Source organism: Camellia sinensis, chromosome 7, assembly GCF_055761805.1.
Source record: "Camellia sinensis isolate YWXY chromosome 7, ASM5576180v1, whole genome shotgun sequence".
NCBI classification, from domain to species: domain Eukaryota; kingdom Viridiplantae; phylum Streptophyta; class Magnoliopsida; order Ericales; family Theaceae; genus Camellia; species Camellia sinensis.
Window position 1 is genome coordinate 115,569,379 of NC_138967.1, and position 24,142 is coordinate 115,593,520.

Here is a 24,142-nt window from a genome sequence, read left to right on the forward strand (position 1 = left end):
AAAAATCCGGTTTAGAGGTCCATCCCCTATCTTCCCCTAAACCGTGGAGTACATCCCCTATCTCCTCCCACACAAAACAATGTATGTAAATGCAATGCTCAAACAATACACGTATTTTCTGTATTAATGCAATAGTCAAAATTAATGACTTAACCAATGTGATTAGTTTCAGTTATTCCTAATCCACATGCAATGTCTACAACAATCACGACTATCCTCCACCGATAGCCCAAAACAGTTATTTCTAGACTGGAAATAAATATAACAACAATTCACTAGGCGAGTGGTTTAAATTATCCCACCACACCATTTAATCAATGAATTCCTCAATTTCATGAATTTAACCAAATTCCCCAATTTCCTTAAATTAATTATACAAATTAATTAATTAACACAACTAGGGTTTTTCCCAAAATTACCAAAGTATCCCCAACATATCAAATTCCAAAACTTAGAACAAAACTTATAGAATGGAGTAGGAAATCCCTACCTCGAAGAAAATAACCCGAATGGAGAAGACGGAGATGAAGACCAAAGACCCACGTGCTCCAAATCCCAAGTTTCTCAGATTAAAACAAAGCTCTCGCGAAGCTCTACCTTTCTTCCAAAGGAACTAGGGTAGAAGACCACCGGAAATAGATCAAATCTTGGAGAGAAGGTAAGAGTAGAGAGAGAAACTCTCAAGGGGCGGTTTTTAAAAGTTAAGAGATGAAAAGTAGGTCAAAAAGTGATCAGAAAAGTGAAATCACGGACTGATGTAGTCGACTCTACGCTCGAGCGTAGAAAGCCCCGCTCGAGCGTAAGACACAGAATCATACTCGAGCGTGAAGAAAGCCGCTCGAGCGTCGATTGCACCCTTCCAGAAGTTTTGCAGGCGCTGCACCCGCTCGAGCGTCAAACTCCCCGCTCGAGCGGATGAGCAAAAACAAGGGATCACGCTCGAGCGTAAAAACTACCGCTCGAGCGGAAGAACTGCAGAGAAAAAATACTGGGAGATGGAAAATCCCGCTCGAGCGTCAAAATTCCCGCTCGAGCGGAGAAGCAACAACGAAGGGACCGCTCGAGCGTTAAAACTTCCGCTCGAGCGTGAAGGCCAAAATCTGGGCATCACCTATCGGCATCTAAAATCAACCAACCTGTAACAGACCCGTCCAACACAACCTATACTTCAAATACAAAGAGATTAAAAGACAACAACAACCAATAAGTAATGACAGGATCTACGGAGCCTAAGTCCGGATACAATAATCTAAAGAGAAAAGACCGGGGTCGCTATAGATAAGAGTATAAAAAATAAATAAATAAAAAGAAGACATTTTACTCATTTTATAGCAATTAAGCAACAAAATATATCTATAATGACAGTTTTGAATACAATTATGTAAGAAATGTTTGATGGAAAGTATTGAATACATATGGCACACCTTTATTCAAGTGTCAAGTGTTTGACACGGGGCATTTGATTTATTTTGAACAGTCCGTTTAACATAGAGTATTAAAAAACCATCCATTCTACAGCCACTTCATTTATTAATTCAAAATAATGTAAAAAGATCTTCTTTGACTAATTTGCTGGTTGATAAGTAGTAGTACCAAATATAAATCCATGTGCATATGTGGAGAGAGAGGGAGAGAGAGAGAGAGAGAGAGAACACTCCTCATATCAGTCAACCAACTCATATCAGTCATAAAGAGATTTTGCAATGCATTTTCTATTTCATAAAGAGACTAAACATACCCTTAATGCCAAATGATAAGAGATATAATCACCTATTTCATAAAAAAGCTCATTGACATTTTGTGCAGTTTTTGCAGAAGTCTTAAAGAAAAGCAATCCATTTTCTTTAGCATATTGCTCCCCAACCTACAACATTAAGGATTTCAACAGGTGTCTACAGTAACCTAGCAAAAGTATCAACGTAAACATCATATCATGTATTAAAAAAAAAATTGTTATTGATTATCCGAGAGTTCTGTATGGTATCTGAGCATTCATAGTTTCGGGACCATCTGGTTTGCATTTCCTTTCACATCCATTTGTTGTTCTCATTTCCTTCTTCATGTGGCTGCTTCCACTGTATTTGCTACTTCTTTCTAACTCTCTTATCTTCGCCACACTCTTCAAAATACCAAGAAAGGTTTTAGCGCTCTTGGCTAATATTTAATGGCAATCAAAGGTTTTAGTTTATTTGGATGCTATGATGTCCCTATGCATTTGCAGCTATGAACATCTCCTCCGATCAACAATCGTTTCCAAATATGGGTGCCTCAAAACACACAACTTAAGAGATAAAATCCCTCTATTCTCACACAAACTACTCGGGAAAATGACACCATTCATGTTGAAAATAACAACCATCTTCCCTTTTTTCTCACGTTGGTCATACTTCTCTTCAAACTCACCACTCCTCACTTCTTAAAAATAGTTTGCATGTTGCTGATATTATAAAGAACTTGGTTCTTATTACTCAACTCACGCATTATCTTGCTCATTTATTTTTGCTTCCTCCAGCTTTGTGATAAACGAACTGTAAAGCAGGGAAAGTTATGTTCTCCAGGAATGTTGCAATTGGACTCACAACTAAAGAAGAAACTTGCAATTGCTGATTTCTTCAGGAATGTTGCCAACCAGTTTGAGATTACGCAAATCCAGAACCTCAAGCAATTCAATGCTCCCAAACCCTGCTGGAACAGTTCCATCAACCAAATTATTCCCCAATTGAAAAGCCAAAAGACTCTTCAAACCCACAGCCTCAATTAGAATACTCCCATTCAGATTGTTAAACCCCAAATCCAAGAATTTAAGGACATTGCAATTTGATATGCTCAATGGGATCTCCCATATGCTCAAAAGCCTCTTCATATCACTTTGTGTACAATAAACCCATTTGGGGGAAGTTTTGAATTGAGGTTCACAATTAAAATTGTTAAACTGTTAATCACTGTACAAAACAATACACTTTATAGTGATTATGGTGGGTTTTATAGGCAATAAATTATCATAAATTATCATAAACGGGGGGAAATGTATTGGGAATTCAAAAAATCTAACCCACCACATTGAAAATGCAATGGAAAGTTTAAATAAAACTTGTAACTGATGAAAGTCTAAACTCTAAAACTATCAAGTATTCCAAATATTCCAAATAAAACTAAGCACGGAGCCAACTAATAAAAAATCAGGATTATCAAGTAAATTAAGTAAATTCAGCCATAGTCTTTACCTGCATGTTCATATTCAGATTCATGTTCAAAATCTGATAGGACTTTGATGTGTTGGTTGTTTGGTTAACACATAATCCTCCTCCTTTGTCTAGGCTAGGGACTAACAATGTTGAAAAACAATGCCGGTGGAGTTTTATCCTTCCGTAAATTCTCCGCAAATAAGGAGGAAGAGGAGGAGGATTATTATTATTATTATTAGTACTACTTATGGATTATCTTCGTTGGCAGGTTTGCGAATGAGTTCATTTGGGTATACAGTTGTATTCTTTGTATCAAATGATGATAGAATTTCAAACGGGAGCTCCTCAGGCGTTGGAACGTCGAAGTTTGTGATAAAACCTTCATACATTAGTTACATGCTTCATGCCATCAATTTTGATTTACAGAGTATATTCCTTCTTACTTTTATGCTTTGTTGGGTTTCCATCTATGTTGCCGTATAAGGGCGGGGAAATTTTAAATGAACTTCAAACTTATCAACTACCTACGGAGATTAATTGCCGAGTGATTCACTAACACCTAAAGTCTGAAACAAAATTATATATATTCGGTGAATATATAGATATGGTTTTTTTTATATTTTTATTTGTTATCTTTTGTTGGAGTAAAAGTGCTGTGAAAATAGGTGAAATGGTTAGGAAGTGTTCTAATTTCAATGAAAAGTGTAATTGAATTCAAGAAAAAATATATTGAATTCAATAAATAGTGTATTATGTTTCTTTTTATATTTTTCATGTGCTTTAGTGGCACTTGTTAGTAAGAGACTCATAAATCTAAATAGTTACTTAAACAAAAACTTTCCTTTATAACATGAATATCATATACGGCAACCATAAACTCAACCTAAACATTTTTTTTTATATATTATATTTCTGAATATGCACATTTATTAGAGGTGGTGACAGATTGGTGCATATTTCTGAATATGCACATTTTTTTTATATATTATATTTCTAAATATGCACATTTATTAGAGGTGGTGACAGATTGGTGGTTATGGCTATTAGATAGTGGTGATGATAATAGTTGTGGGTGGTAGCATTGAGAGTAGTGGGGATGTCGATGGTGGTGGTAAGGTAGAGCAGGGTGACGGTTACCAAACGTTACCAAAGAAATAAGAACCAAAGTGCGAGGGTTACAGATGACTACACCATGAATCAAATGAGGCACCAAAGCGAAACAGAGAGAGAAGGGGAGATGCAGAAATCGATATTACCTTGCTAGCTGAGTTCGAGAGCATCTAGAGGGAGGGTTGCGATTCGATTTTCAGAACCTTGAAGCCACCGAAACAGATTCTAAGTTTGGAAAAAAATACTTTCCATACTTTTCCATTTAAAAAAATTGAGCAGAATGTTTGAATACAAAATAAAAATAGAGCAGATTGTTTGAATACAAAAGAAGAACCTAACAGATTCTAAGTTTGGAAAAAAAAAATGCTTTCCATTTACAAATACCCATTTATAAAAATAGATTAGATTGTTTGAATACTAAATAAAAAAAAAATCAAACTTTGAATACAAACTTTGAATAATGTTCAGATTAGAAAATAATGTTAAGATTAGAGAGATACAAACCAGAAATCGAGATGCAGAAATCGAACTTTGAATGAATACATTTGCTATGAATCTGTTAGGTTTGAATGAACACATTTGCTACAGAATAAAACCCAAGTTTCCATTACAATCTGAACCCAATAGATACTTTTCCATTACAAATAGTTTTCCATTTTAAAAATCAAACAGATGAGAGAGGGAAATCATAAAAATAGAGCAGGGAAAAGGGGGAGAGACAGAAATAGAGGACATCTTACCTTGCGAGCCGAGCGAAATCGAACCCTTGCGAGTAGTGATGATGAGCAGCGGCGAAAGCAGAAATCGACTACCCTAAGGCAGCAACAAAAATATTTCAATAACAGAGGAGAGAGGGAACCTTGCGAGTGGTGATGATGAGCAGCGTCTTACCTTGCGAGCCGAGCGAAATCGAACCCTTGCGAGTGGTGATCATGAGCAGCGGCGAAGGATAAAGAGGGAGAAGCGGAAAGAAGAAGAACAGAGAGGGAGAAAGAGATAAAGAGGGAAGGCTGAGAGAGACGTCGATAGGTGGAAGGCTGAGGGAGACAGACGTGGGTGAGAACAGAAAGGGAGAGAGATACGTGGATAGGTGGAAGGCTGAGGGAGAGAATATATCTCACATTTTCAAAAATCTTTGTCCTTTATTATGATCTATACCGTTAATATATTCTTAGAATTGATCTCAGCCATTGGATTAAAATGTATCTCACATACATTTTGATACATTCTTCAAAAACCTTTGTATCTTACATACATTTTGATACATTCTTCAAAAACCTTTGTACATTTTGATACATTCTTCAGCCAGACTCATAATAGACCGGCCATACAAAGGTCTTAATATTTTCTTAAATTCATATTTGAATAAGACTTAAACAAATGTATTGCCTCGTGTATGAGTATGACTACTACCTCTCTTCTAGTTCAAAAGGGAAATAAATGAAAATAATGTTTCCAACAATGATTAAGCAGTTAAAAAGGAGATATTAACTTCCCGGGAACAGCTATTATATGACTACTACATTTTTTTAGTCACGAAAAGCTCATATTTGGCAACGAAATTCTTTGGTCGGCAAAGAGTAACCCAAAAAATATGTATGGTCTTTGACAACTAAACTTTCTTTTGTCGGCAAATAATTGTATACGACGATCAAATTAAATTTTTCGTAGCCTAAAATATAGACTATCACTAACTAACAGGTTTTTGGTCCACCTATTACTTAATATTTAGCACTAATTTTTTTTTAGTCGCCAATAAATAGCATATCTCAACTAAATTAATATAGTAGCTAAACTTCGAACCAACGTCGACTAATATATTTTTTAGTCACCAAAAATGACACTTTTGGCGACTAAATTTATTTTGGTTGCCAAATTTAGTCGCCAAATGTGTAATTTCTTGTAGTGAAGGAAACACAAACCCATATCATCCACACACACATAAAGAATTACATGCCTAGAATCAAACCACGACAAAATTGGGCTTTCAGCATGTTTAACTAATAAAGATAAAAACACATTAGCATGTTTTGTAGACCAAAAGAGAAATAGTTGTATAACCTAATTATCATAATCCACAAATCTAAAAGTAAATATTTGAAATCCAGTACACAAATTGAAGGAAAAAAGAAAAAGAAATCTCCCTTAAATTAGCAAAAACTTTAGTCTTCCCTGGGGATCGGTTAGTGCCCTGTTGATTTCTTTTTCAAAATGTCACTCAACAAAAGACTATATGATAATAATTATAAAGGAAACATGTCATAGTTGAACAAAAAAATAAGGAATAAGTGTGCGTATATGCTTTGCTAAAGAAACAACAGGAATTCACATGTAAATGAATAAAAGAAAATCCAAACTGAAATCAGTAAAAAATAAGAAAAAATAACACTTTCCCTCAATGAACACATTATCACTCTTAAAAAAAAAAAAAAATGGATAAAGCAAACAGCTTATACATTTTCATTCATAAACCATTGATACATTTTCAACCATTGATACATTTTCAAAAACCTTTGTGTTGGCATTGAAACAAAAAATAATGTTCATAAACACTCTTCATTATTTTTAAATAATTATCACTGATTTGCAACTCATGAAATCACTACCTATAGTCTTCTTTAAAATATATGTAACTCAAAGAATCCAACCCCCTACAATATGTCATTCACAACTCAAATATACATAAATCTGCATTATAATATAAGGAAAGAGTAATTATACCAATTGAGCTGAACATAAAGCTTCAAAATCACTTGCTTTGATCTCTGTCTTCTTTTTTTTTAAATATTTATTCTATGTCAATAACATAAAATGTACAATATGAATTCACTTTTCTCTTACCTAAAATTGAAGTGAATTCTGAAGTATACAACCGAAACCCTATAAACTGCTTGCAATCAGTCAGCAACTCAAATCTACATAAAGTACCCTTTTTTTTAGCAGTATAATTAAAAAGAATTCTTTCTCCAAACACCAACCTTCCTTTTTAGCTCATTAACATAACAATTCTCCAAAAAAAATAATAATAAATAAAAGACAATGACCCAAAAATCAATACGACATTACAGCATACTCACTTTTATTATTCTTTTTTCAATCACAACTCAAATCTACATAATATGCATCATAATTATAACATATGGAAAGAGTAATAATACTAACTGAGCTAAACACAGAGCTCCAAAATCACTTGCTTTTTATATGCCAATAACATAAAATATACGACGCCCATTCATGTGAGTTCGAGGGTATCGAATCAAAACCCTAGTAACTCAAATCTACATAAAGCTTTCTTTTTTGTGCAGTATAATTAAAAAAATCAAAACATAAAGAATTCAATTCATTCTCAAAACACCAAACTTCCTTGTTCGCTCATTAACATAAAAATTCTCCATTGGAAAAAAAGAAAAGAAAAGAAAAGGACAATGACCCAAAAATCAATACGACATTACAACTTCAACATAAATGCAAACTCACTCTAATTCTATGTCAATAACATAAAATGTACAATGCGATATGGCTTTCTGTAATCTAAAATTGAAGCGAGTTCAAGGGTATCGAATCAAAACCCTGGTAACTCAAATCTTAAATCTTCCTTTTTTCCTTTCTTTTTTTTTGTGCAGTATAATTAACAAAATCAAAACATAAAGAATTCAATTCATTCTCAAAACCCCAACCTTCCTTGTTAGCTCATTAACGTAAGAATCTTCCATAAACAATAATAATAATAATAATAATAATAATAAAACAATAACCCATAAATCAGTACGACATTACAACATTAACCCATAAATCAATATCAATATAAATGCCTACTACCTCCATTCTTCTTTTTTCAATCACAACACAAATCTAAATAAATATGCATTATAAATATAATATAAGGAAAGAGTAAATATACCAATGGAGATGACCATAGTGCTCCAGAACCACTTGTTTTGATCCTAGTTGTCTTGTTTTTGTTTTAAGAACATAAAATAAAATGTACAATTCGAATTGGCTTTCTTGAGATTAATAAAAAAAAATTGAAGCCAGTTCTAGGGTATTGGAATCGAAACCCTAGAAAACGCTCGGAAGTGAACATAGTATCCCAAAAAAATGATTACCCGATTCTTTATCCCAAATAGAGAGAGATGTATCTGTGAAACAGGTTAAAATAAAATTCTAAAGCAAAAACATTAATAAACTTTGCTTGGAGAGAGAGAGAGAGAGAGAGAGAGAGAGAGAGAGAAGACCTCAGAAGATTCAGAGGGCTTGTGGGAATTGGGTTTCCAGAAACCGATTCCACCGAATCGACTCGCTGCCTCCTTCACAGACTCGAAAGGCGCTGACGTGTCGATTTCAGCCCTTATCTTCATCTTCTTCCCCGAACCCAGTTCAGCTTCGCTCTGTCTGAGTCCAATTTTGACACTTTTTGCTTCACCCCCAAGTGAATCTGTCTCAAGTGTTTCCGAAACAAATTGGGTAAAGCAATCTGAGTCCTCAGCAGCCATTGAAACCTCAATCCAAAACCTAAAACTTGTGGATAATGAACAATGATTATCCCAAACAGAGAGAGATGTATCTGTGAAAGAGAGATGTATTCAAGAACAGAGAGGGAGAGGGAGAGGGAGAGAGAGATAGAAAGGGAAAGTGGGGAGGCAGACGTGGGTAGGTGATGATGCTTAGGGAGGAAGTCTTGGGCGGGAGATCTATTGATCTCAACCGTTAATATATTCTTAGAATTGATCTCAGCCATTAGATCAAAATGTATCTCACATACATTTTGATACATTTTTCAAAAACTTTTGTGCCTTATTATATAGATTGGTATTGTTTGTTTTTCAATTGGGTGAGGAAATAAAAAAAGGTAGCCATTTTTGCTTGGTGGAGGAGCAGCCATGATGATCAATTTGGTTGGCTGATTGTGCTTGGTTTGTGGCTATTATTGCTCTTGATTCGAAGTTTGATTTGGGATATTATTTTGGGTCTTCTACAACTCTGTTTCTGAAGATTTTGGTTTCATCTATTTGGTGAGGTCTTTCCTCTTATTTATTTGTGATTATTTGGAATTCACCTAAAGGTGGTTTTGTGAGACCATTCGTGTCTTGGTTTGTAATCGTTTGGAAACTTATTTGGTTGATAGTGGAATCGGATTTCGATTCCGTGGACGTACCTCACATTGAGGGAACTACGTAAAAATTCTTGTGTTACTTTTGATTTAATTTTCCGCATTAATTTTTATTCCCATTGATTGATTTACTTGTGGGGAATCATTGAATTTCCCTAACAATTGGTATCAAAGCTTACGGTTTATTTGGATTTATTTATTTGTATAAATCAATGGAGGGGAATGTGGGTCGTATGTCTAGCTTCAATGGAAGCAATTGGGTAACTTGGAAAACTAAAATGGATGATCTATTATTTTGTAAAGATTTGTATGGACCCATTGAGGGTGATAGTGGCAAACCCGAGGGTATGAAAGATGATGAATAGAATAGGCTTAATCGAAAAGCCGTTGGTGTTATCCGTCAATGGATTGATGACAGTGTGTTTCATCATGTTGCTACTGAGACTTCGGCACATGATTTATGGAAAAAAATTAGAGAGTCTTTATGATAGAAAATCAACCACAAATAAAGCCTTTCTGTTTCATAAGTTGGTTAATTTAAAATATAAAGATGACAGTCCAATTTGAAAAACAAATTATAGAGCTAAAGAAGTCGTTACAAAAAATAAGAAGTCGAAAGCTTACACTACACTATAAGTATCTGATACGATAACGAGCGTTAGGTAAAGGGTTTCAAACCCAACTATTGTAATTTTTATGTAAGGGTTCTAAATCCCTACAATTTCAATAAAATATTTCCTTTCCTTAATTTGTCTTCTGTTCATTTTTTTTCCTTATTAATCGGAGGTTTCATTTATATAAAATATGTAATTAACGATCTGGAATGCTGATCAGAAATAGGAACGTACTATTCAAATAATCAACTCTGTTTAGTCCAAAAACTAAATATTGGACATTTGTAACATGGATTTTGAAATGTGTTGAAACACTTCACTTTTCAAAATTTGTGTCTGCAAATTCTGGCATGCCCAGTTTAACTTATTTATTCTCTAATCGTTTGAAGAACAATATATATATATATATATATTTGAAACATACTGACGTATTCTTTTGTTATAGGAATGCTGAAGTAACTATTAAGAGGTTAACATACACTCTGGAGGTTCTAAAATCACGAGGGATAGAGCTAGCGCCTATCACCCGAGGGGTTTCAAAGCAAATGCTCTTTGCTGTCTCGAATGTAAAACTAGCAAAATCCTGGAAAGATGCACTTCTTTCCCCAGCACCTATCTTCCAAGGGGCTCTGGAATGAATGCTCTTGGTTGTCCTAAAGGCAACTAGTGTCAAAAAGAAGGTCACACTTCTCTAGAAAGCTGAAAATTTGAGAAAGATTGCTAAATATTATGTGAAGGAAGCGACGCAGTATGCAACGGTGAGGGCCATAGCCAGAAAGAAGAGCTTTCTAATCCAAGCAAGGGAGACTAATTGAGCTGCAACTTTAGCAAGTGCAACATAAAAATATTGTGGCCCAACTACTCACAAGGATAGAAGACGACGTCAAAATGGTAGAGTGTACCCAGAGAAGGGCTTTTGCTAAAAACTTATGTTGATGGAAAAACAACCGCCTCTGTTAAAAAAAAAAAAAAAACCAACTGCAGCCTATGAACCGACAATTCTGTTCAAAGCGCCAAATTTGCCTATTAACCTAATCATTACTGAGGGGCCAAATAAAAAAAGGACCACCCTTGGCCCAACGGGGTTCGAATCAACATCAACTAGAGGAATTTGCAAAAACACAAACAACTTCTTCTATGCCCCTAGGGGCTCGACCTGATATGTCATCAGATGGTCCAGTTGTGAAAAGGTTAAGGCGAAAGAAGAATAAGGCCTTAAAAAAACTAGAACGAAGAACAATGGCCACAAATGTTATAGGAGTTATTGAAAAGGCTTTCTCGAGAGATGAATGTCAAAAACAAATTGAAAGTCCTATCTTCACACTAGGAAGAACTATGGAATTAGACTCGACTGGAAAGTCAAGCCTCTCAAAGGCAGAGGGCAAACAACCCTTGGAAAATATTTCTGCCTTGATCTAACTATCTATGGAGGGAACAAGATAACACAGTCTATGACCCGTGAGGCTTAGAACAAAGCGTCGCAATCAGATGCTTCAAATGTAAGTAATGTTGTAGGATTAATAATCCTTTATATGAACAAGATGATTCTGTCTCATCTAACTCATTTTTTTCAACGAATATGATTTGAGAGATGTCAACAAAGCCGTCGTAGTTATGATGACTGATGTTCAAAAGGAAGGAAAAAATTTGAAGGTCTAACAGGACCAATGTGGTCTCAAGGAAAAAGTGGTGGTCGTGCAAGAACAACTTGAGAGAAGAGAACGGGAAATGACTTCTATGTTGGAACAAGTGCAACAGTTGTAGGCCCAAATGACAGGAACATGAAGTGCACCCAAACAAATGGCATAACTTGTAGTGGGGACATCCGTAGGCGTACAAAGCACACTAGCCCCAGAGGCAATGGTCCTTGTTACTCTGATTTAACTAGTGGTATAAATCCAATGCTCATGGCCATGATTGATGATATGGTAAGGAAACAAGTAAAGAAAGTCAAGGAGAAAGATGATGAGAACTTTCGAGTAATTACAAAGCCTTACCCAGCATGGGTAGATGTTGTTCCGTTTCCTTCTTGTTTTTTCTAACTAGATTTCAAAATATTTGATGGAATAGGAGATCCAAGACAACATGTGACTCATTTTCTTTCAAGATGCGGGCTAATAGCCTAAAATGAGGCCCTTTGCCTACAGTGATTTGTCTAATCAGTTGAAAGTTCTGCATTTACATGGTATGCTAACCTTCCTAAGGGACCAATCTCAAATTGGGATTCAATGGTGAATGAGTTCCTTAAACAGATCTGCAACACGTAAAGGCCAGTCGGAGTACCAGAACTAATTGAAACCAAGCAACGTGACAATGAGCCTGTTACAAATTTCAGTGCAAGGTTTCAAGATTTGACATTTTCCTACCCTCAAAAGTTCACGCAATTATAATTAATTCGGATGTGCCTTAACAACTTTCGATATGAGTTCTCTATCGCTCTTATGGATCAAACTTTTGAGGGGTTCAATGATTTATGCACTAAAGCTCATGATATGGAGCTATATCTGGCTAAATGAAGGAGGTCTAGAGCAGTTGAAAAGGATGAGTCCTCAACCTCAGCTATAATTGAAACCAGAAAGAAGGGTCTGGTTGTAGTTGGGGCTAAAAAGCCTAAGGAATTTAAAAAGGTGACTATGAAAGAAAGATTGGAGAAGAAATATTCTTTTACGGATGATCTGGTCAAGGACTTATTTGAAGATTTGTTGGAGCAAAAGTTGATTGCTCTCCCTAAGGTGAAAGACAACATGAGGTGGGAAAAACGAACAATCCAAAATATTTTCCCTACAATCGCTTGATTAGCCATCTGATAAAGAAGTGCTTTGTTTTGAATGATAAAATTTAGGAACTTTTGGACTCTAAGATTATTGAGCTCCCTCCTCAAGGGAAATCATCTGCTAACCCAATCACTATCGACAATGATTATGAAGGTGAATGGGTCGTTTATTAGTCAAAAAGCATGAGGAAAAAGAGAGATGCCACAGTGAAAGTTAGAAATGTGGTTGCTTCTGCAACACCACAAGGATAAAAAATTTCCAAGAAACGAAAACCAAAAGTTTCCAAGAAATAGAAAAATGCTAAAGTAAGTAAGAGAAAAAGAAAGAAGGACCCAAAGAATGAAAAATAGGAGAAACTAGTTCTTGCTGAACAAATAGTACAATGTCCCTTTGTCCCAGTCACATTGGAGGAATTCTTGCCTTCAGAATTTCAACCACTAGAGTTGCAGACGTACTTTGATAAGAGAAGGGAAGAAAAATTTACTTTGCCCCCTTACCTAACCATTATTGTTTTCAGTGATGACGATGAGCATAAGGATGAAGTTTGTTCAAAAATTAGGAAAGGAGATTGTATCGCATCTCTTATTTGTATACTTGACTCACCAAAGTACACAGTAGCTTTACCAATACACACTTCAGAAGCCTTTTCTTCAGAATATTCTCCATTACCACCAATGTACTATCAAAACACTCTAGAATATTTAAGAGGAACAGAACAAGGAGATACTGGGTGTAGGTCTGACTCTGAGCTTATGAAAAAGGCAAGAAAACGATTGTACTTCAAAGATGATGAGGTGAATGACAAGTGTAGGTCAGATGATGAAGTATGGAAGTATTCACATAAATAAGCAAAGTCATATCAAGTTGAAGATCCTAATGAAGATTGGAAACTTGATTTTTCTCCTAATAGTTCGCCATACACATCTCCGGCCAGAACATATAATGGAGAAAGTGTATCAAGTGACAACTTTGACTTTCCCTGTAATGTCATCACTGTGGATGTAAATTTTGAAGAGCGAGAAATACATATCATTCGCAATCCAGGGGATGGTAAGAAAGCAAGAATTAAAGCTAGAAGGGAAGTAGAATATCAGACAATGGTAATAGTTTCTTTAAAAAATGAGGGTTTTGAAGCCCATCAAAATCTGATTATTGAAAGAAATCAAATTTCTGGATACACTTTCCCTAATTAGGTCGAATAGGTCATGTTTCCATGAGGATATACAGTACCTCATTTTCTCTTATATAATGGGATAGGTTGTCTAAGATGCCATTTGGTTCATTTCCTTGCACAATGTGGAAACACAGTAAAAAGGCAAGCATTACTTTCTGCGACAGTTCGTCCTTTCTTTGGATGGGTGGGTAGTAGATTAGTAATTCAACCTGCCACCTATTTCAATCCCTGATTAGGACACCATGGCTAATCGTCTCTATAGGATATTTTATAAACCATGGCCAATAGAAATTGAGATGTCAGAACCTTTGGAGGATAATGGTACATCCGCTCAAATATATGATCTCATATAAGGCACAATTGAGGAGAAGAGTGAAACTACCCTTGATCTTTGAGAGATGGACACTTATCGCCCAAGGGCTTTGTTCCCTTCATGGGCAGAACAAACACCATTTCCCGAGGGATGTGAACTTCCAAATTTTGTCTTATATTAGGGATATGGAGATCCTTAAAAAAATATAAGGCGTTGTTTGAAACAGTGTAAGGAAACTACTCAAAATTAAACACTTTGCCTAAGACAATTCCCTATTTCTTTGGATGAAATTGCCTTTGATTGGTATTGCTCCCTCGAAAAGTTTGTTGTGCCTAGTGAGAAAGCCATGAAAAACGGTTTTGTAGAATCCCAATGCTTTTATAGGTATGACTCTCGGTACCTAAGAAATGGGAGAATAATATAGTTCTAGGAAAATGGAGAAGTGACTAATGATGATGACTCTGCAACTGGACCAATTAACATAGTCCAACTAAGTGATGGAACAAAAGAAGTTGAGGTCAATGGAAAGGCTATTGCTAAAGTATGCTAGACTTACTTGCCCTACCAGAGAAAGAGCAAGTGAAATATGATATACTAGCTCATCTTAAGAAAATTCCAGCATTGTTGAGCGTATATGATTCACTAAAGATGTCTAAAAAGCTTCGGAAGTCTTTAATATATGCGCTGTTCAAGCTAGGGGACTTCCATAAGGAAATCGAGGGTAGAAATCACGAGAAGACAACTACATGCATGGCTATGGTAACATTTAGTCACAATGAAATGTGTGCTGAAATGGCGGACCATAATCGTCCTTTGTTTATCACTGGGCTTATCCATGATGTGAAAATTTCTCGAATTATGGTTAATGGAGGGTCTACTGTAAACCTCTTGTCTCGAAGGGCCTTAAACCTATCAGGGGTTAGACTTTCACAACTTAGCCCAAGTTGTGTGGTCATTCAAGGATTCAATCAGAATGGACAACGTTCTATGGGGAAGATTGAATTATGAACCAAGTTCACGGATATTGAAGAAAGCATTGAGTTTTTGGTCATTGATGTGGACACCTCCTACAATGCTTTGCTTGGGAGACCGTGGATGCATAATCATCATGCAGTACCATCAACTTTTCGCCAATGTACCAAGTACCCGTTGCCTTCACCCAGAAAAGAGGAGATAATTGTGGCTAATAGTGATCCATTTAGAGAAGTAGAGGCCTATTATTCTGATGCTCGCTTCTATATAAGGACTACACAAAGAAAGGAAAAAGATTTGAAAAAGTCTGAAGACACTCTAGATGTCAAAGAATCTAAAGACGCTCTAGAGCCTACTCCAGTTTCAAAAAAAAAAAAAAGAAAAAGAAAAACAAAACTTTTCAATAGGTGCCAAAGTCCGAAAGGAGACCGTGGGCAAAGGCTCTAGCCCCAATAAATCCAATTTTGGATCTAAAGGGTGAGTTCACATTGCCATTAAGGAAGACGAAACGCATATATGTGGAGAAATACAATAAGATCACGGTCCCTTCTAAAGGAAAAAGGTCGAAACCCATCATATTTAAAACATAACAAAGTACTTGTTATTATGTTTTAAATTTTATCCATGCCTATCTATCAAAAAATATAACTTGTAGTCCACCAAATATTTTCCATACACATCCATTCAAAAATATAACTACTATTCTACCCAAATATGTTCCACCAAAACATCTATCCAAAAATATTTAATTGTTCAAAAAATGTAACAAGTGCCAACTAATCCTGTACAATTCAGCTTCATGCACGAGTTCATCTATCTGTACCAAATAAAAAGAGAAATAATGTCAGGTACTTTTTTTATGAAAAATTTGCACATCAAATGATTGGAAAATTGGACAAAAAATGAAAAATTCTCAATTTCAATAAAGGTAACAGGAACCAATTATTGAAATTTCAATACCAGTTTATAAATAAAACAACAACATTCATATGTATATATGAAGCTAACATTACAATTCTATCAATATGATCATTTCCAATGTTGTTTGTCGTCTACTTTTAATATCAACCTCATTGACGTCATCCCTGGAGTTTTTCATCTATGGTCATTACTCAAATAAGGCTTCTTTTTATTGCTCTCTAAAGAAATGTCTATTTTTGTTACTATTTCAAGAACTATGTGGAAAAAGTGGTGTTTTCATGCCAACACAATCAATATGAACGAGCTTGTTTTATTTCCTTTCTTCTCTTTCAATCTTGTCATTGTACTTTTATGTATTTATTTATTTATCTTGGAAAGACAAAAAAAAATATAATTAAATCCTAATGATCTAAAGATGTGCTTGCTGATTTAGCTTGCAAGCTCTTTGCAAATGACTAGTACGCATTAGCCGAAGAAAAGATTCATTCACTGTCTTCACTTTTATTTTATGTTATATTTGAATCTCATCCAAGTCTATTGTGTGCTAATAGACAGAGGAGCAAAATTAAAATCACTTAACCATTTTTAAATTTCATCAACATTTTTTTCTTCTAAATTGCAAATTATTTTAATTTTCGCCTCTCATTATCTGTGAAATACAAATTTTGCATTATTCAAATACGATTTAGTTGATAGTTAGAATTTTTGGAAACTTTTCAATGTTTATATTATCTTCTAGTTGTGTACATATATATATATATATATATATATATATTAATGAAGAATGTGATTGACTTAAATCCTTCTCTTTGTTAACAATTGTGAAGGAGTTAATTATTCAATTAATAAATAAATGCTATATTTGTTATTGCTTGCCAGTGGTCGTGCTAGCTATCTTTCCTTAGATAATTTCGGTTCCTTATTTTGTTACCTATTTCTCTAATTCAAATTAAATTTGTGTGATGATGTTTTTTTGTGGTAAATGCTTCTTGTGCTTGTAGTGCAGGGATTCATTTGAGTTCCAAGGATACATTTTCTCTAGCTCAAGTTTGTGTCTAGTTATTTGCCATCTTAATTGTGACTGGTTGAAAAGTAAAGTACAAAATTCATTTTAACTACGATTTGTGTAGCATTTATAGCAAATATAAGCTACTATTAAAATGCATATTTGTCTATTTAGAAACATCATGAAGAAACATAATACAAACACTTGCAACCATTTATGCCCACATACCACCTACAGCAATTTATTCTTTACCTAATTCTTATCAACTCTTAATTTCAACAATATTTCTATGAAACCAAGTACTTAGATTATTAACTAACCATTACTTTTTGACTAACACAATAAAAGACTTCAGAAGATATTTGGAGCAAATCATGGGTAACATATTCTTTGGGGTCATGTTGAAAATTAGTTCTCTCATGGGCATATTGTCCAGCATATGGTGTGCAAGTTATTGTTGGAAAATTTATAAAGAGGTAGTTGTGAATTGAAATAGACTCCATTTTGAATGAAAGGGTGTAACCTTTCATGGTGTCTTTTTGTTTTAAAGGAAGGGTCAAACCTCCATTTGAATGAAAGGGTGCAAACCTTTCATGGTGTCTCTTTATTTTAAAGGAATGGGTATGTCCCTTCTTCATACCTTTTCTATTCAAATTGAATAGGTGCTAACAAAGCCTATATAAAGGCAGCCCCATTCCAATTTTGATTGATTCCGAAAATTCATTTTCCTTGCCTTCATTTTGCTCTCTTGCGTCCTTTATTCTTTATATTATTTTAGGAAAAATTTCAGAGAGTTATAGAACACAAGGTTCTGGTTCGTCGAACAAATTTGTTTGAAGTGCTACTACAAATTTGTGAAGATCATTGTATCCTGGGAGATAGACGCCACATAACCGTAAGCACCGTAGCGGGGCGAATCTGTCTTAAGGACAGAGTGTCATACACTCGACTTGGTCTTTAAATTATGGATTTGTTTCAACAAAATAAATTCTGTAAGTTTTATTTTATTTTGTTTGAATTATTTTAAGTTATTTTATTTACGCAGAAGATTGTTTCAACAATCTTAAGACAGATTTGAATTATTCTGTTTACAGAATTTTTCGTTTGTTTTCCTTTTTTTCATTCTTCGTAAATAATTTTGGAAGAAAATTATTTTCTGTAGATTTACAAAATAATATTCTAGTTGGAAAAATAAATAGTGATTGTATGCTATTTGACAGATAGTAGTAATATACTGTCTCTTTTCTTTGACAACAACTAGTAGTACGATACTAGTGTCATTAACAATTCAGAATATATTTTTGTGGAATTTTTCAGAAATTAATTTTGGGTTTTAGAAATTATTTTCTGAGTTTTCATTACTTAAAATTCTGTTTTAGTATTTTAATTATTGAAGTGCTATAGAAATTAATTTTCTGTGTGGAATTAATTTGGTTGAATAAAATTTTATTTTATTTCCAAATTAATTGAAAAATAAAAGTTATTTTCTTATTTCTTTTATTTTACAGAATTTAATTTCTTATGTGGAATTAATTTGGTTAAATAAAATTTTATTTTATTTCCAAATTAATTGAAAAATAAAAGTTATAGGTTTCATTTCTTTTATTTTACAGAATTTATTTTTCTGTGTGGAATTAATTTGTTTAAATAAAATTTTATTTTATTTTCAAATTAATTGGAAAATAAAAGTTACATTCTTGTTTCTTTTATTTTTACAAAATTTAATTCTGTGATTTTGGATTAATTTTCTGTGTAGAATTAATTTGGTTAAATAAAATTTTATTTTATTTTATTTCCAAATTAATTGAAAATAAAAGTTACATTTTGTTTTGTTTCTTTTATTTTAACAGAATTTATTTCTGTAGTTTTGGTTTAATTTGTTTAAATAAAATTTTATTTTGTTTTCAAATTAATTGGAAATAAAAGTTACAATTCTTGTTTCTTTTATTTTTATAGAATTTAAAATTCTGTGTCTCTTGGTTTAAATTTTCTGTGTAGTATAAAATTCTAATTATAATTTTATTTTATAATTTAGAATTTATGGCTACTAAAACTGGTCAAACTTATGTTCAAACCAGTACTGGTATGGTGTTTGCCATTACGCCAATCTCTCCTTCTGTTGGGACTATGCCAGTGAATAATGGTGAAAAACCAGAGAAATTCTTAAGAACTGATTTTTGCAAAGGCAAAGGAAGAACAAATAAGAAGGTTACTAAAGCCGATATAACCAAAATGGATATAATTTCCAATGGTGTAGATGTCATAAATCTTTCTGCAGTTGTTTCCGAGGCAAATCTCGTCAGAAATCCTGAAGAATGGTGGGTGGACACTGGTACTACTCGCCATATTTGTGCCGACAACAAGATGTTTACATCTTATTCTATAGTGGACAATGGTGAACAACTCTTTATGAGTAACTCCTCAACTTCCAAAGTTGAAGGACAAGGAAAGATTGTACTCAAGATGGCATCTGGAAAGGAACTCACTCTCAACAATGTGCTGCATGTACCGGACATTCGCAAGAATTTAGTTTCCAGATCTTTTTTGAGGAAGAATGGGTTTAGGCTAGTTTTTGAAAGTGACAAGTTTGTACTTACCAAAAACGGGATGTATGTAGGAAAATGTTACATGTCTGATGGCCTTTTCAAGTTAAATGTAATGACCATTGTACCCTTAGTTATTAATAATACTACATCTTCTTCTTACTTGCTTGAGTCTTCAAATTTATGGTATGGTAGACTAGGACATGTTAATTATGGATCTTTACGTAGATTAATTAATATGAAATGTTTACCTAAATTTAACATTGATTCAAATCATAAATGTGAAGTTTGCGTTGAGGCAAAATTATCTAAAGCTCATTTTCATTCAATTGAAAGAAGTACAGAACCACTTGAATTAATTCATAGTGACATTTGTGATTTTAAATCAATTCAAGCTAGAGGTGGGAAAAAGTATTTTATCACTTTTATAGATGACTATACTAGATATAGTTATGTTTATTTAATTCGAACAAAGGATGAAGCTTTGGAAACTTTCATTCAATATAAGAATGAAGTTGAAAATCAACTTGGTAAGAAAATCAAGAAACTTAGAAGTGATAGAGGTGGTGAATATGAATCATCTTTTGGTGAGTTTTGTAAAGAACATGGAATAATTCATCAAACCACCGCTCCTTACTCACCTCAGAAAAATGGAATTGCTGAAAGGAAAAATAGGACTTTAAAAGAAATGATGAATGCCATGTTAATCAGGTCTGGATTACCTCAAAACTTGTGGGGGGAAGCAATACTTTCTGCTAATTATATTTTAAATAAAGTACCCCGAAAGAAAGTGAATCAAACACCTTATGAAATGTGGCATGGTAGAGTACCATCCTACAAATACTTAAAAGTGTGGGGGTGTTTGGCTAAAGTGGCTATTCCTAGTCCTAAAAAGACTAAGATAGGTCCTAAGACCATTGATTGCATTTTCATTGGTTATGTCAAGAATAGTAGTGCATATCGATTTTTGATTCATAAATCAGAATATTCCAAAATGCATGTAAATACTATTATTGAGTCTCGGAATGCATCATTCTTTGAACTTGTATTTCCAAATAAAACTGGACAAGAGACTAGTAATAATAAGAGATCTTTTGATACTATTACTAGTAATGATCAAGAACATAATCAAGAACAGGAGTTGGATCAAAATGAGGAAGAAGAACCTAGGCGTAGTAAACGTGCTAGAACCTCAAAATCTTTTGGTCCAGATTTTCTAACATTTTTGTTAGAAAATGAGCCTTTAACTTTTAAAGAGGCTATGTCTAGTCCTGAAGCTCCTTTATGGAAAGAAGCTGTCAACAGTGAAGTTGAATCCATCTTGCAAAATCACACTTGGGAATTGGTGGATTTGCCACCAGGTTGTAAACCTCTTGGGTACAAGTGGACTTTCAAAAGGAAAATGAAAGCGGATGGATTAATTGACAAATACAAGGCAAGACTTATGGTCAAAGGATTTAGACAAAAAGAAGGTCTAGACTATTTTGACACATACTCACCGGTTATTAGAATAACATCCATTAGAATGCTAATTGCCATTGCATCTCTATATAATCTAGAAATTCATCAAATGGATGTTAAAACCGCTTTCTTAAATGGTGAGTTAAATGAAGAAATTTACATGGAACAACCAGAAGGGTTTTCTGTTCCAGGGAAAGAAAAGAAAGTGTGTAAATTGGTTAAATCATTATATGGTTTAAAACAAGCGCCAAAGCAATGGCATGAGAAATTGGACAAGGCAATGATGTCAAATGAATTTAAAATTAATGAGTGTAACAAATGTGTTTACATTAAAAACACAGATAAAGGTTATGTCATTGTATGTCTTTATGTAGATGATATGCTCATCATTGGTCGTAATAATGACATGATTAAAACTACCAAGAAAATGTTGAATAAACATATTGACATGAAGGGCATGGGCATTGCTGATGTAATACTTGGTATGAAAATTACCAAAACATCAGAAGGATATGTTTTGTCACAATCTCATTACATTGAGAAAATACTTGACAAATTCAGCAAAGATGATGATCATCTTGTAAGAACACCTATAGATATTAATTTGTATCTTTCTAAGAATGTACAGGAAAGTATTTCTCAATTAGAGTATGCCCAAATTATTGGAAGCTTAATGTATTTGATGAACTACACTCGCCCATATATAGCTTATGCAGTAAGTAAATTAAGTAGAAATATGAGTAATCTGGGAGTAGAACACTGGAAAACAATTATAAGGGTTCTTAGATATCTCCGATTTACTCGTAACATTGGGCTTAATTATACTAGATATCCAGCAGTACTTGAAGGATACTATGATGCAAATTGGATATTGGATACAAGAAACTCAAAGTCCACTAGTGGGTATGTCTTTACTCTTGGTGGGGCGGCTGTATCTTGGAAATTTTCCAAACAAACTTGTATTGCTAGGTCTACTATGGAATCTTAATTCATAGCTTTAGACAAAGTAGGAGAAGAGGCAGAATGGCTTCGCCACTTCCTTGAAGATATTCCAATATGGCCAAAACCGGTGCCTGCTATATGCATACATTGTGATAGTCAATCAGCAATTGGTAAAGCACAGAGTCATATGTATAACGGTAAGTCTCGACACATTCGTTGTCGACATAATACCGTAAGATAACTACTCTCTAATGGAATTATGTCCATAGAATATGTTAAGTCTAAAGACAACATAGCGGATCCACTAACCCAAGGGTTAGCAAGAGAGTTAGTTGAGAATTCATCGAGGGGAATGGGACTAAAGCCTATTAAATAAGAGTTACCACAACGGCAACCCAACCTAGTTGACTGGAGATCCCAAGATCTAGGTTCAAAGGGACAATCGAGTTGTGAATGACTCAGAAGGATCACTGGGGAGTTTATCTCCTACCCATTTCTTTGATGAAATAGTGATATCTGCAGCGGTTTAGGTTAAGTAATACTTTTAATGATTCTTATATCTAGGTAAACCTAGTGGAGTATGGCAGGATACTTTTCATAAGAATCACCTATGTGAGTGTGAACTGGGCCGGTTTTATAAGATTTGTGAAGGGCTACAAGTCTTTAGAGCACTCATGAAAGATCAGGTTGTTCAGGGCCAAAATGAACACAATAGTGAGAACTAAACTGTGTCTGGGGATATACTGTGTGAGTTCTATTGTCTTGGTTTACACAAACGGCTGAACAGTTCAAGACATCATGTTCACTGGTTAGCTAGTAAATCCGATAGTGTCTCACAAAGGAAGGTCAAAGCCAAAAGCTACCTATCCTTTGCAGAATATTTCCAATTTCTGTACTCTCTATATTTACATCATGTTGTTGCATTTTCTCTCTATCAATTTCATTCATGTGGGGGATTGTTGGAAAATTTATATAGAAGTAGTTGTGAATTGAAATAGACTCCATTTTGAATGAAAGGGTGTAACCTTTCATGGTGTCATTTTGTTTTAAAGGAAGGGTCAAACCTCCATTTGAATGAAATGGTGCAAACCTTTCATGGTGTCTCTTTATTTTAAAGGAAGGGGTATGCCCCTTCTTCATACCTTTTCTATTCAAATTGAATAGGTGCTAACAAAGCCTATATAAAGGCAGCCCCATTCCAATTTTGATTGATTCTGAAAATTCATTTTCCTTGCCTTCATTTTGCTCTCTTGCGTCCTTTATTCTTCATATTATTTTAGGAAAAATTTCAGAGAGTTATAGAACACAAGGTTCTGGTTCGTCGAACAAATTTGTTTGAAGTGCTACTACAAATTTGTGAAGATCATTGTATCCTGGGAGATAGACGCCACATAACCGTAAGCACCGTAGCGGGGCGAATCTGTCTTAAGGACAGAGTGTCACACACTCGACTTGGTCTTTAAATTATTGATTCGTTTCAACAAAATAAATTCTGTAAGTTTTATTTTATTTTGTTTGAATTATTTTAAGTTATTTTATTTACACAGAAGATTGTTCCAACAATTATATTCTAACAAACACCACGTGAATACCATATAAAATCAATATTAACATTTGCAAACCAAGGAAGTTGAAAACCATGAATAATGCTAACATCATGTTCCCCCCTCCCCCCCCCCCCCAAAAAAAAAAAGAAAAAAAAAAAACAAAGTTTATGACAAAAACATACTAGATTGTGCACTGTGAATTCCAAATTGGAAACATGGTTTGGGAGTTGATCTCTTGGACACCATGAATTCCAAATTGTAGTCATGTATATGATTCCAAATTAAAGCTAGAGTCCACTGCTTTGAAAGACACAGATACAGGCTGCAAGCTCTATTAGTCTACCGCTTTGCAAGATAGAGCTATAGGCTTCAACCTTAGTTGGTTAACCTAGAGTTATGATAGAAAAAGCAGGGCAAATTAGAGAATTTGCTACGTTAGATTCATAACACCTTCCATTCTTATATATATA

General features: G+C 34.3%; 1 protein-coding gene across 1 annotated transcript; it reads right to left on the reverse strand.

Moving 5' to 3' along the window:
* Window positions 1-1,650: 1,650 nt before the first annotated feature.
* On the reverse strand, window positions 1,651-8,941 carry LOC145794753 (uncharacterized). Its single transcript, XM_082877119.1, has 2 exons — window positions 8,531-8,941; window positions 1,651-1,864 (listed from the first exon to the last, which is right to left on the reverse strand). Exons 1-2 carry the CDS (start codon window positions 8,786-8,788, stop codon window positions 1,718-1,720), a joined length of 405 nt encoding a protein of 134 aa, XP_082733245.1. The 5' UTR covers window positions 8,789-8,941; the 3' UTR covers window positions 1,651-1,717.
* Between the last annotated feature and the right edge of the window lie 15,201 nt (window positions 8,942-24,142).

What these genes read in the sequence shown, in the direction of transcription:
- LOC145794753 (XM_082877119.1), bottom strand. Translation starts at nt 8,788, where the DNA reads ATGGCTGCTGAGGACTCAGATTGCTTTACCCAATTTGTTTCGGAAACA. An exon ending in AGCCCTCTGAATCTTCTGAG is followed by an intron (nt 1,865 to 8,530) that starts GTCTTCTCTCTC and finishes TTAATGTTGTAG; the next exon opens with GTTGGGGAGCAATATGCTAA.